At 42.1% G+C, this 13817-nt stretch overlaps 1 protein-coding gene across 3 annotated transcripts in view; it reads left to right on the top strand.

Moving 5' to 3' along the window:
* Positions 1-13817, top strand: part of sntg2 (syntrophin, gamma 2) — a 1464242-nt gene that overhangs the window by 306221 nt on the left and 1144204 nt on the right. For all 3 annotated transcript variants that reach the window (XM_038800365.1, XM_038800367.1, XM_038800366.1), the window contains one exon: positions 143-256. In XM_038800365.1, the coding sequence (XP_038656293.1) occupies positions 230-256 (27 nt within the window). In that variant the 5' untranslated portion in view covers positions 143-229. The remainder of the gene's footprint in view (positions 1-142; positions 257-13817) is intronic.

Raw genomic sequence — 13817 nt, 5'->3', positions numbered from 1 at the left:
CTGTTTGGTGAATAAACTCAACATTTTGAAAGACTACAGTTGTGTACATAGATTCTCTTGCTATTCTGTGCGTGTTATTTTGCTGAATATGCTATCTACTCTGCTTTGTATGTCTCTCACTGCTGCCTTGTTTCCTCTGCAGTCCAACCCAGCTGAGATTCCCCTCCAGATTGCCAGACAACTCCCAGCCATCTTCACATGCTATTGATGACATTTATCCAGATTGCACATGGATCTGAGTGAGCTGGAAGTTGCGGTAAGTTGGACGGCTTTAGCCACATATATTTATTTCTGGAAGTGCAAATGGATTTTGCCCAAACTACTTGCTGCGTTCTTTGAAAATTTGCTGTGCCATGTAAGCAGTTGGGTACTATTTAAAGAATGTTATGGCTCTTAGATTTCCATGTCAGTGGTGTCATGTCAGCCCTGGCACAGATTTCTGCTGCTGGTATTTCTGAACTATTCAGAAGAGATTAGTTTTTCATGTGAATGCCGGGTATTGGCATATTTTGTTCCTAAATGCATCACTGGAAAGTTAGATAATTTTTCTGTCCATTCAATGCAATGTATTATTGTTACTGAAAGTTTCTTAACATTTGCCATCAAATGACTGTGATTGGAATTAGTTGGAAAAATAATTCCTCGGAAATATTCTAATATTTTGGCACGTAAATGAAACGTGTTACCATTTTCAATGTATGTAAACCTTCATATGTGTAATCTTTGTGTTCATTTGCCATTAATGTAAATTGATTCTGATTTTGCCAATCACTTATTTGAATTTTTTAAAGAAATGTCATTGTACCTTAGAATTATTTTTGACTTTTACAAACACCTTGGGCTGGATTCTCTGCCGGTGGAATCTTCCGCTTCGCCGGCAGCGCACTCACGCCAGAGGATTTCCCGATGGCGTGGGGGTGGCGACAGTGGGAAACACATTGGCCGGCCGGTGGGGCGGATGATCCCGCCTCTTATGTACGTTTATGTGTCTTGTGTATTTTTTAAAAAGCTGATAAACCTTTTGGATGGGGATTTATTTTTTCTGCCTTTTGACTCGTCTGCGGCTAAAGTACATGATCCGTTTTCATTTGCTTTGTTTAACTCTGTTGTTTTGTTTGATTTGTTTGTAGTTGTTCAGGGCAACATTTTACAATGATTTTGATTTGTGGTGAAATATTACAAAAAGGATTCACACACAGAGCAGTGTGAAACCCAACACAAATTTCAACTCTTTAAAGTACAAAGCTGTCACCAAAATGCCATACTTTTCGTTCAAGTGATTTGCACTTTTGTCATTGGCACGTGCCTTATCTGGCTAGCTAAGTGCTTAAATTGTTATCCGTGTTCATTTGATGCTCTTTGCCAAGGATTCAAGAGATTCATAGAGATCTCGTAGAGGTTCAAGCTGTGCTTTGCAGTTTTTTTTATTGGGGCATTGTTTAATGAGTACAAGTAGCCATCACAAAGGTTCCCAGATTGAAGAGGATTATGGGCTAGCAGGAAGCATGGAATTTTTTTTTGGTTTCCCAGGAATGAATGGATGCAAATGTGAGTGCTTGTAATGGGACAGTTGCCAGTCAGTTTAGATTTTTGAAGAGTCAATGTTTCTGATTTACCTTGAGGTGTCTCATTTTTCCTCGTGAAAGATGTGCGATTTGAATCTTGCTATTTATTGTGTGTTTCAATCTCATGGAACCATAATGCTTTTCAGATGTTGGAACAAAAGTGTAGGAGGGGATGATGCTGAGGAATCTATGGTTTTAATAAATTGTCATTTGATCCAAGGTTTGTGTGATTCTGAAATGTTAATCAATTCCTAGAAATTGGAATCTAATAAAAGGACAAATGCAGTAAAATCCCTACACGCACAACAGATTTTCAGTTCGCTTTATTGCCCATCTGGAAATTCATTTTGGGCATATAGCTTGTTCGTTAAAAAAATGAGAAAGAACTGAATGGTAACAATAAAAGAAAGAAAATTACCCCGGGTGTGATTTTCGTCCCCTCACCCTTACGTCAAACTCAAACTCTGATAGAAAAGAGCAAATGCTAATTGAGGAACCAATTTTGCCCAGCATCTGAGAGATTTCAGCCTTTTCTATGTACGTAACCAGCAGTAATACAGAGAGCATCGATGATTCTCTTTGTTCAGGACACTGTTTACCTCGGTCAAAATTCTTCGAAAGCAAATGCTGGCAAAAAAGATCTGCTCATCAATTGAACCTTGCCATCTGGTTCAATAATCTCTGTAGAGTCTACTTTCTGAAGAGAACAGTACCAGGTGAGATTCCCAAAAAGGAGAGCACCCTCAACTATGGGCATAGTGAGCAATAAAGCTAATTAAGCAATTAATGCAGACAGAGTTAAAAAATATATCAGAATTGCTCAGTTTTTCATGAATCTAATTTAGCTGACTGGTCCTTTTAAGGATAAAATAATCCCTCAATGTGAGGAAGTATTTTTCTAATTTTATGCATCATTTTCTGTTCTGCATGCGGTTTTGTTGAGATGGTTGTATTTGAATTCTAATACTGATGCTTCTATGCTTCTAGCTTCAGGGTACCTTAATCTTGTTTTGGTTAAAATTCATGATGCTACAATGATATATTTTTCATACCTGGTTTTAGAAGGCATGCAATCAGAATTGAAGATAAAATAATGAGAACTTTATATTCAGAATAAGCAGTTTTTCTTTCGAACTTACACCTGGTGCAAGCCTGGTTTACTCATTTACAGTTGCTGTTTATCCAAGAAAATCACAAATTCAATATCCCATCTCCAGCAACTTCCCTGAATTCAACCAGGTGAGTGGTTAAGTGTAAATAGACGACAATGTTGTCAAGTGTTGTATTTTAGAAAAATGGCTTTGAATTGCTTTTCATCATTTCCATTAAAATAGGGAACAACTTTATACCAACATATTAACTCTCCATATGCCAATATTCATGATTTCAAGGCCCAACTGTGGGTTTTCTTCCTGGCCAGGTAACATGCCGGGTCTAGTTTAGTAACCGAGGAGAAAATGAAAACTTGGATGACGTATGGAAGAATGACTGGAACATGTGGAGCATAACTTTTTTCTTCAGAAAAGTTAGAAAGGAGATAAACCTGTTCTCCGTTTGATTTTCTCCACTTCTTTACTTGGCAAGCAGGTGATTGATGTTGAGCAAGAATAACTGCAGTCCTCTAGCAGCTCACCAAATGCCTTGATTGATTCCAAAGAACAAAGAAAAGTACAGCACAGCAACAGGCCCTTTGGCCCTCCATGCCTGTGCCAACCATGTTGTCTAACCTAAAACCTTTTACACTTCTGGGGCCCGTATCCCTCTCTTCCCATCCAATTCGTGTATTTGTCAAGACATCCCTTAAATATCACTATTGTACCTGCTTCCGCCCCCTCCTCCGACAGCGAGTTCCAATCACCCACTACCCTTTGTGTAAAAAAAACTTTTCCTTCTAGACAATATGGCCAGAATTTTTTGGCCATTCGGATTCTCTTTTTCTGCTGGCAGCGTACCCCTGCCCCGTGGGTTTTCCGGTGGCTTGGTTGGCTTCAATGGGAAATCCCATTGACAAGTTGCGGGAAGAGTGAATCCCGTTACCAGCGAATGGCACCAAGAAACACACGGCTGGGGGACTGGAGAATTCACCCTATGTGCTTGACCATTTGATCTATATCGAACCATACCCAGGATTTTCTTTGGTTGTCACCCACCCACGCATGCTTCACCAAAGTAGTTATCGAAAATATGAATCTGATTTATTCCCTCTGTAGCTGGGGATATTAAAGTCAATTGTATAGCCTCCTCAAATACACAGATTGAGATCTAATGAGCTGAATCTGAGATTGCCTGGGTGCGGAGTGACAAAGTGGTACACTATGTGTGATTAATTGAACTTCCAAGTCATTAATCTTCATATGAAATAATTTCTTTGTATCACAGTTTTTCAAAGCTTGCCAGTCTCGCTATTTTGTGTCCACTAATTTATTCCCTGTAAAGTTTAGTAATATGAGCAAAAACTGTTTGTGATGTGTAGAATTCCACAGCCCATGATTGGAACTGTTAATTTGAATGAGATATGGATACGTGACAGAGCCTTTTACTTAGAATTATCTGTTTTCCCAAAAAACACTTGGACTGTGTTTGGACTGTCTTACTTCCTTAACAAATGTGTAAATCCCAAATATCCTGTGTTGAGCAGTATCAAAGAACAATCGGCTGCTGCTAATATCTTGTCATAAAGTGTATTGAAAATAAGACCAGTCTGCAATATGAGAACATGCTTATATTACTGTCCTGTAAATTGCATTTATAATTGTCTCTCATAAATATTCTAGCTTACTTTATTCAACTGATTATGTCACATTGGTAAAGCAGTTCTTATTGAATTGCTATTTGCTCCTGTAATATGATTTAGTTATTTTGTAAACATTTCATAAAAGCAGTACAAGTAACCTAAATTGCATTGCATAGTAATAGTTTTCTTGGACTCACATGCAATTGATTTTTAATATGAGGCAACCAGACCTTTTTGCAAAATATGTACCTTTTATAATTGAACCATTAAACAGAGATCAATAAGAAGTATTTTAATGAAAAGCGTGTTATTATTTGTGGTTTCTAATGTCTCAAAATAATTTTGAGTCATTTTGTCAGATAGCTTGTTACATACTTGGCATTTAATTCAAAAGGGTTGAGGGTCAACTCCCCTCATGAGGTTTATTGTAATTAAGAGGAACAACTTGTCCGTTGCAGCGGTTCAGTGCCCCAGAAACACAAGGGGAAGTACTAAAACAGTGCATACTTACTTATCCTCAAATGCAAAGTTTCTTTTATCAATTTGTTCTCGATCAGAGTGATTTGATCAATGGGCTAGTGCTCTATCACTGTTTCAATCTCTTTAATGAAAAGAGGGTTTCCAGTACATGCAAACCTTTTCATTTTCAACCCAGATGTCAGCATTCCGCAGAGAAAAAAATGTATCAGCTTGTATTTATTGGGATTTGGCATACGTTATGAACGACCAATTATTTCTGTTGGATTGCAGGGCTGATAAAATGGTCCGTGGGACTGGAGGCAATTAGGTAGGTCAGATAGGATGACTAAAATCAATAAATCAGACTTTACTTTCTCCCATTATTTGTTGTGCACAAACTTAAGGTATAAAACATTAAAATGAGTTGTCAGTTCCTGCGAGTTGCAATTCTAGGTTTTCTTCCTTGTTGCTTGACTGCAAAAAAAATTAAATGTAACAAATAGGCTGGTTCATAAGTCTTTCAAGGTTAGTATGCTTTCCATCAGCTCGCACTTAAATGGATGAAAGTCTCCTCCCTTCATTAACATTTAGGGATACCAAGCAATATAAGGTTGGGCATCGCAATCCAGCTCCAGTTGAATATGCACCTGTGGTCAAAACTATCTTAATTGAGCAAATATTGTTTTATTTTTGCTTTTGTGTCTTGTTCACTGGTGAAGTGGACAGCCTGTGTGCTAAATGAAGATTTGTGTTGCACAGTAGAGGGCATTCTTTTGAATTTGAGATTCAAAGTGTTTTGTTGTAGTGCTAGGGTGTTTTGGATTGAGTCAAGCAATTCTTCACTTGAAAGAGGAGTCGCTTCTTTGGTTCAATAATTAGAAAATGTCCCGTTTCCTCTTTGAAAATCAGATATCATAGTGGGGGGGGGGGGGGCTATTTTGTTGGGGGTCTTTTTCTTTAGGGGGGCTTGGGGGTGGGGTGGGGAGGATGGTTTTGGGTTGTTTGTCATTGTTATGTATACAATTGAAAATGTTGAGTTAAAATATTTTTAAAACAAAGATAATCAGATATAACTCAATTAGAGCAAAATATGTGAATTCTGGAATTAAAACAGTAAGTCCTGGAAAACTCTCCGTAGGCCAGGCAGTATCAGCGGATGGGAGAAATCTGGGGTCAATGGTTCAAGTTGATAAGCTATAGAAAATGCTCTGCTGAAGAAATAACCAACTATTTGCACTTAAACTGCACTTTTAACATAGTAAAATATCCCACCGTTCCTCACGGAGCATTATTAAATACAATTTTACATCGAGCTTCAAAAAGCAACATGTTGGCAGATGGTCATAAGTTTAGTTAAAGAGAACAAAGGATGAAAAGGGCAGTTTTATTCCTTAGATAATTATAGAGCAGATGATTTTCTCCAGACATTCTAGATGCTAAACAACTAGAGTGGGAAGATGGCGTCTTAAACTGCAACAATGGTTTAGCCCATGGTTAGGACAAGATGCCACCTTGGTTGAGGAATTAAAACCTGCTTAATGAGCTGGCTGACAGGCACCTGTAAGGGCAATGATGTAGTGTGGGGGAAGAAACAGCAATGCTGGTATCCAAACAGAGGCCACTAGCTTCCTGGTCCATGATTCTTAGAGCCTCTGTTTAGTCAGCCAAATGTTTTGTGGAAGACAGCACTCTGGCCAGCTGAGAGATTCTACAATTTTGTTTTAACAGAGGTACCCAGAGCCATGATGGCAGCTGCACTTTGCCACTCCATGGACACTGCAATGGGTGCACTGGAAGCTGCGACATTAATGATCTGGTGCTACACAATGTTGGGCTCCATTGGTCAGTGGTTCAAATTGGTCAGCTTCTCCATGTGTTTTTATTCCCTGCTCTGGACTGGACAATGAATCTCCTACAGACAGGCTGGAGCCCTGGTTTTTTTATGACATGTGCCCCCATTCTTATCCTCATGTCCTGTAGGATGATTGAATTATCCTGTTTTCTGGTAACTGTTTCTTCAAGGTTTAACATTTTAACACCTTGCCTATTGGTTTTCCCCTTGCCCCGTGCTGCTGTAAACCTGGGACGTCTTTATTATTACTTGTATCAATTATGTGATACATGTAGCAATTTCATCCGCTAACACTTACTTTGACCACCCTCTGAAGCCATTAAATTACAGCACTGTAATTGCTGTCACAGCAATTACAGCTATCACATCCCAGCAATCTCCTCCCACATACATTTGCCATCTCTGTGGCCTTCTTTCTCCCTGTGGGTAGATGATAGTACTCTATTTTTTAGAGGTCTACAAAATTATGAGGGGCATAGACAGAGTGGCTAGAGACTTTTTCCCAGGGTAGCGGGGTCAATTACTAGGGGGCATAGGTTTACGGTGCGAGGGGCAAAGTTTAGAGGAGAGGTACGAGTTTTTTTACACAGAGGGTAGTGGGTGCCTGGAACTCACTTCTGGAGGAGGTGGTGGAAGCAGGGACGATAGTAATGTTTAAGGGGCATCTTGACAAATTCATGAATAGAATGGGAATAGAGGGATACGGACCCCGGAAGTGTAGAAGATTTTAGTTTAGACGGGCAGCATGGTCAGTGCAGACTTGGACGGCTGAAGGGCCTGTTCCAGTGCTGTACTTTTCTTTGTTCTTTGTTCTTCGTACCCCTCCTCTGGTTCTCACGTCCAGTGCCATGTTTGAAAAGTTGGGCCCCCATTCAGCCCTTGAGACATCCTTCAATATTTGTTTCTCCCCCAGCCAACTCACTCTATCCATTCAATGGAAATGCTGAGCGAAGGCTACATATACAGCTCAGGGAACATTGATGCCAATCAGCGCTTGAATACAAAGCCTGAAGGCAAGGGTTGCCAGTTTTGATGCCTGCAAACATATTTAAATCATGATAACCATCAAGTGGCGTGAAAATTGTGTGATAAATCCAGTTTCTAGTAACAGAGCACCATTTAACGCCTGTTTACACCCTTTGGCCAAAATAGCCTCCAAAACCTGTTTGAAATATTACTTGTTAAATTGGCAAGCACACATTTAAAATGTTGAAGAACAAATGAAAAATTGTAAGTCCTGGAAATCGGAATCAGAAACTGCTAAAGTATGCAGATGAGTAAAATTCAAAAAGGAGAAAATTGCTTTTATATAAACAATAGCTTGTCTTTGTCTTCCAGTGGAAAATTATGTCGTCCTGATTTAGTGTAAAATGAAGATTCCATTTAAATGGGGATAATGCTGAGTTCCTGTGTATTTTCAGCATCTTAACTTTATTAAAGACCAGTTTATTTTCGACTAAATTTGTCCTTTCACTGGAAGTGATGTGGAAAAGAACTCGCTCTGTTTTATTGTGAGGAGTGGATAGGGAGCAACCGTTTCCCTGAGTTGAAGGGTCAGTTATGGGGACAGAGTGAGGGATGAGAGGTTTAGGGGGATTTGAGGAAAATCTTTTCATCCAGAGAGTGCGACGGTCTGGAATCCATTGCCTGGGATTGTGGTCGAGGCGGGATGCCACACACCCTTTTAAAAAGTACCTGGATGAGTACGTGGCATGCCATAACATTCAAGGCTGTGGGCCAAGTGCTGGCAAGTGGGATTAGGTGGGCAGGTCAGAGCCTTTCATGCATCGGTGAAGACTCGATGGGCTGAAGGACCTCTTCTGCACTGTAGTATTCTGTGATTGTATCCATATTTAGTTTTGGCTATTTTGGCACAATTATTTTGTATTATTCTAGGATAATGAAAAGTCTCCCTAAAATTACTTGGTCAGGTTGGCACTGCACTGAGGTGGTATAATAATGATTAGACTATATCAGATGACTTAATATCTGACATTAACTCAGCCCTGCTTGGCACTCGTTCTAAATATTTAGCGAAGAAGTCAAAATTACCCAAAGGTTATTGTAAAGATGCTGTTTATCTCATCAATAAATTCAAATGCTAGACACCAAAGCAGAATTGAGTCAGTCATTATATTATATCGAGCCATTGCTTTTGCATCAGAATTTGCACTGGTTGGAAGCTGGTTTTGTGTTTGATGAGTTGGGCTCAGATTGGGTCCAGTTGAACTTAAAAAATCTGTTTCAGCTCATTCAATCTTTGCATCTGTGCAGTCACGGAAAAATAAACCTAAAATATCTGGGCAGCATGTAGCACAGTGGTTAGCACAGTTGCTTCACAGCTCCAGGATCCCAGGTTAGATTCCCAGCTGGGTCACTATCTGTGCAGAGTCTGCACCTCCACCCAGGGTCCACGTGGGTTTCCTCCGGGTGCTCCGGTTTCCTTCCACAGTCCAAAGATGTGCAGGTTAGGTTGATTGGCCATGCTAAATTGCCCTTAGGTTCCAAAAATTTTAGGTGGGGTTACTGAGTTACAGGGATAGAGTGAAAGTGTGGGGTGAAGTTGGGGCCTTTTTCCAAGCGCTGGTACAGACTTGATGGGCCGAATGGCCTTCTCCTGCACTGTAAATTCTATGATCTATGATCCTATTTTAGTCACAAGTTTAAAACTGTTGGACTTATAAATGAACCATCCCTCCCTCAGGGCTCTTAGAAATTATCAACAAATTGAAGACCCACCCATGGTTGGGGCTCACAGATGAATGGCTAATTGCTATATTTCCTTCTGGTTGTTTACAGGTAGGGTGTCAAGGGATTTGAGGCAATCAAATGTTATGATCCAAGAAAGACCCCCAATTTTGTTATAAATCTAGTTAGCAACTGTCATGTTATTATAACAATATAATGCCTTGGTCTTATTTAGTGATTGTAAACATGTTGTGGGTTCATTTATTAAGACTAGGCACATGAGAACAGTTATGCATTGGTAATAAAGATTCAAACCATCCGCACTGTGAGTATATGCTTTGTTCAAAGTAAAAGTGAAACTAAGGCTGGATCAAATGACATTTTCTTTTTGAGATGTGGTGCTGAATGTCCCTTTAAAGGCATATTGCAACAAGGACCAATAATTTTGTTAGAGTCGAGAAAGTTTGAAATTTGAGACACATGTGGCTTCCAAGTGCTTTGAAAAAACAAAAATAAACTTTACTATGCAAGGTCAAAAATATAAAACCATTTATGATATCTACCTTGTACTGTGATGAATGTCACACTGAACACAGAAGCAGATGTAGTCAAAATGAAAATGAAATGAAATGAAATTGCTTATTGTCACGAGTAGGCTTCAAATGAAGTTACTGTGAAAAGCCCCTAGTCGCCACATTCCGGCACCTGTTCGGGGAGACTGGTACGGGAATTGAACCGTGCTGCTGGCCTGCCTTGGTCTGTTTTCAAAGCCAGCAATTTAGCCCTGTGCTAAACAGCCCCTGCAATCGCTTATTGTCAGGAGTAGGCTTCAATGAAGTTACTGTGAAACGCCCCTAGTCACCACATTCCGGCGCCTGTTCGGGGAGGCTGGTACGGGAATTGAACCGTGCTGCTGACCTGCTTTCAAAGCCAGCGATTTAGCCCAGTGTGCTAAACCAGAAATGAAAACTGTATTGTGTAATTATCATTCAGAATCCCTAATACCCATTGGGTTAGAAACATAAAAAATAGAATTATGAATAAGACTTAAATAGTTCAAAGTACCCCAAACAACAAATGTAACAAAAGAGAATAAATTGTACTCCAGGATCTTGAGTTGATAAACATAAAACTCTTCCTAACATCATTAGTAAAAGTTTAGAGAGAGGCCCACAATCCCACAGAGATAACATGGTACTTGAACGGCTGTTAGTGTGGCCATATTTTAAGATGTATTGACACCAGCACCACAATTAAGCACAGAGATAACAGGTCCTGTGAAGGTCACCGTGCTTAAAAATATCCGAAAACTATGAATCGTCATTTTTTTTTAAGGTTTTAAGGTTAAGAAGGTACCAGGCTGTCACCATCCTTAAGAGAAAATATATATAAATCTGCAAATGTGAATAGCTGTCTCTAAGACATAACAGGTTGCTTAATACAGTGATAAGGAACACCGGGCTATGATAGAATCATAGCGTTTACAGTGCAGAAAGAGGCCATTTGGCCCATCGCGTCTGTACTGGCCCTTGGAAAGAGCACCCTACTTAAGCCCATGTGTCCATCCTATCCCTGTAACCCCACCTAACCTTTTGGACACTTTAGTGTCGCCAATCCACCTAAATCTTTGGACTGTGGGAGGAAACCGGAGCACCCAAAGGAAACCCACACAAACACGGGGAGAAAGTGCAAACTCCACACAGGCAGTCACCTGAGGCTGGAATTGAATCTGATGCCCTGGACTGTGAGGCAGCAGTGCTAACCACTGTGCTCACATGCCATCTATTCGAGAGAAAGGGAAGAAACATGTATTAAAAAAGGGGCTGATTTGAACAAACTCAGACTCCTTTCCTACAATTCTCTCCGAGAAGGAGAAAGAGAAGAGTCAAAGTTTCTGTTCTGCCTGCTTTGTCAAACAAGTTATTCTTGACTTTGCGAGTACGGCTTTCTTACTCTGTTAAAAGTATGGTGGGAAGAGATATTTTTGTATTTCCATGTTTAAGTGCATCTCTCTTTGTAAATGTCAGTCTGTTGACAGACTTACATTAATGACAAATTGTTAGAGTCGTAGAGTCATTCATGTTTACAGCATGGAAACAGCCCCTTCGGCCCAGCTTGTCCATGCAGCCCAGTTTCTATCACTAAGTTAGTCCCATTTGCCCGCATTTGGCCCATATCCCTCTATACCCACCTCTGCCCGTATAACTGTCTAACTGCTTTTTAAAAGACAAAAATTGGACCCCGCTCTACCACTGCCTCTGGCAGCCCTTTCCAGATTGTCACCAGAAGAACTGCACGTCTCTCACGGTACGGTAGCAGATTGGTTAGCACTGTTGCTTCACAGCACCAGGGTCCCAGTTTTGATTCACAGCTTGGGTCACAGTCTGTGCGGAGTCTGCACCTTCTCCCCATGTCTGCATGGGTTTCATTCGGGTGCTCCGGTTGCCTCCTACAAGTCCTGAAAGACGTGCAGTTAGGTATTTTGGACGTTCTGAATTCTCCCTCGGTGTACCCGAACTGGCGCCGGAGTGTGGGGGATTTTCACAGTAACTTCATTGCAGTGTTAATGTAAGCCTACTTCTCACAGTAAAGATTATTATTATCAAAGTTTCAATCTGGTTTCCCAAGACTCCATTCCCTGTATTTACGGCTCTGTATTACAGCCTTCACTTACTGGCACAATTTCAGTTCTTTAATTTCTAGCTAGCCTCACTGGGTTGACACTGCCTCGGATTTCACCAAACTCCAATCCTACTAGCAACACCGAGATATCATAGAATTTACAGTGCAGAAGGAGGCCATTCAGCCCATCGAGTCTGCACCGGCTCTTGGAAAGAGCACCCTATCCAACGTCAACAACTCCACCCTATCCCCATAACCCAGTAACCCCACCCAACACCAAGGGCAATTTTGGACACTAAGGGCAATTTAGCATGGCCAATCCACCTAACCTGCACATCTTTGGACTGTGGGAGGAAACCGGAGCACCCGGAGGAAACCCACGCACACACGGGGAGGATGTGCAGACTCCGCACAGACAGTGACCCAATCCGGAATCGAACCTGGGACCCTGGAGCTGTGAAGCAATTGTGCTATCCACAATGCTACTGTGCTGCCCATTAATATAGATGGCTTCCTGGACTACTTCTGAGAACTAAACATTCACAGCATGGAGCCATGGCTTTCTGCCACTTTCTCAGTTCCCCAAACCTTCTCCGAAGCCTTATTTGCACAGAGCTATCAAATGGTTCCTGGGACTTCTCCTGAACCCCAACTACAGAGTCAGCCAACAGCAATACTTTTACAGCCTGGGGACTGCTAATAGCAGCACCTTTCCGGTATGTCTTTCCAGCTGCAGATCACGCATTCCTCCAACAAACATGGATAAATTGATACTGTAGATCCCACTTGAGCTCTACCCATCTCCATGGCGATATAGACTTCTCGGGCTCAATGAATGCTTTAAAATTAATTGTAACTTTAACTCTCAAAACAAAGAAACCACTGGCAGCAGTGTAGACATATTGGGTGGGATACTCCGACCCCCCGCCGGGGTCCTGGGAGGGGGGGGGGGGGGGCACGGGGCGTCTGACCCCGGGGGGGTGCCCCCACGGTGGCCTGGCCCACAATCGGGGCCAATGATCGGCGGGCGGGCCTGTGCCATGGGGGCACTCTTTTTCTTCCGCCTTCGCCATGGTCTTCACCATGGCGGAGGCGGAAGAGACCCCCTCCTCTGCACATGTGCTGGTGTGATGTCAGCAGCCGCTGACGCTCCGGCGCATGCGCGGGCTTATGCCGGCCGGCGGTGTCCTTTCGGCCCTGGCTGGCGTAGCGACAAAGGCCGTTCACGCCAGTCGGCGGAGTGGGAACCACTCCAGCGCGAGCCTAGCCCCTCAATGTGAGCGCTTGGCCCCTAAAGGTGCAAAGACTTCCACACCTTTGGGGCGACCCAACACCAGAGTGGTTCATGCCACTCCAGCACGACGGGACCTCCCTCCCCACCGGGTAGGAGAGAATCCAGGCCATTGGCTGGAATGCTACTATCTCAGACTATGTCCCGTGTCAGGGACGGGAACAGGGCCTGCTTCCTCTAGTGGAGGCCAACTGGAAACCATGTCCAGCTCCGACATAATTAATTACGCAACTGGGATTTTAGCACCTTATTCCGTGGCAGGGTCGGCATTATGTTGTACCTCTTGCTATCATATCTGGGTTCCATATTGAAAATGCACCCAACATGACTGCCGCACCATTGAAGAAGAAAGATGGACCTTCTCAAAATGTTCGATCCCCAGGATCAATCTGAGGCCTGAAGGTAGACTTCCTCGGTGATGTAGAACCTGGGAGATCCACCTGTTGGTGCTTCTCCCCCACCCCCTCACCCCACCCACTGCTCTGGTGTCCCATTTTTCAGATTTCTGAACGCCACATTGTTCTAAATGTGTTGGGAATAGCATACCGGAGAATCCGACGTGGGTGGAAGATTCAGGTCAGGCCTTTATCAGCATCTCGCTAGCAA

Source organism: Scyliorhinus canicula, chromosome 6 (assembly GCF_902713615.1).
Source record: "Scyliorhinus canicula chromosome 6, sScyCan1.1, whole genome shotgun sequence".
Taxonomy (NCBI): domain Eukaryota; kingdom Metazoa; phylum Chordata; class Chondrichthyes; order Carcharhiniformes; family Scyliorhinidae; genus Scyliorhinus; species Scyliorhinus canicula.
This window is presented reverse-complemented; position numbering and strand designations above follow the sequence as displayed.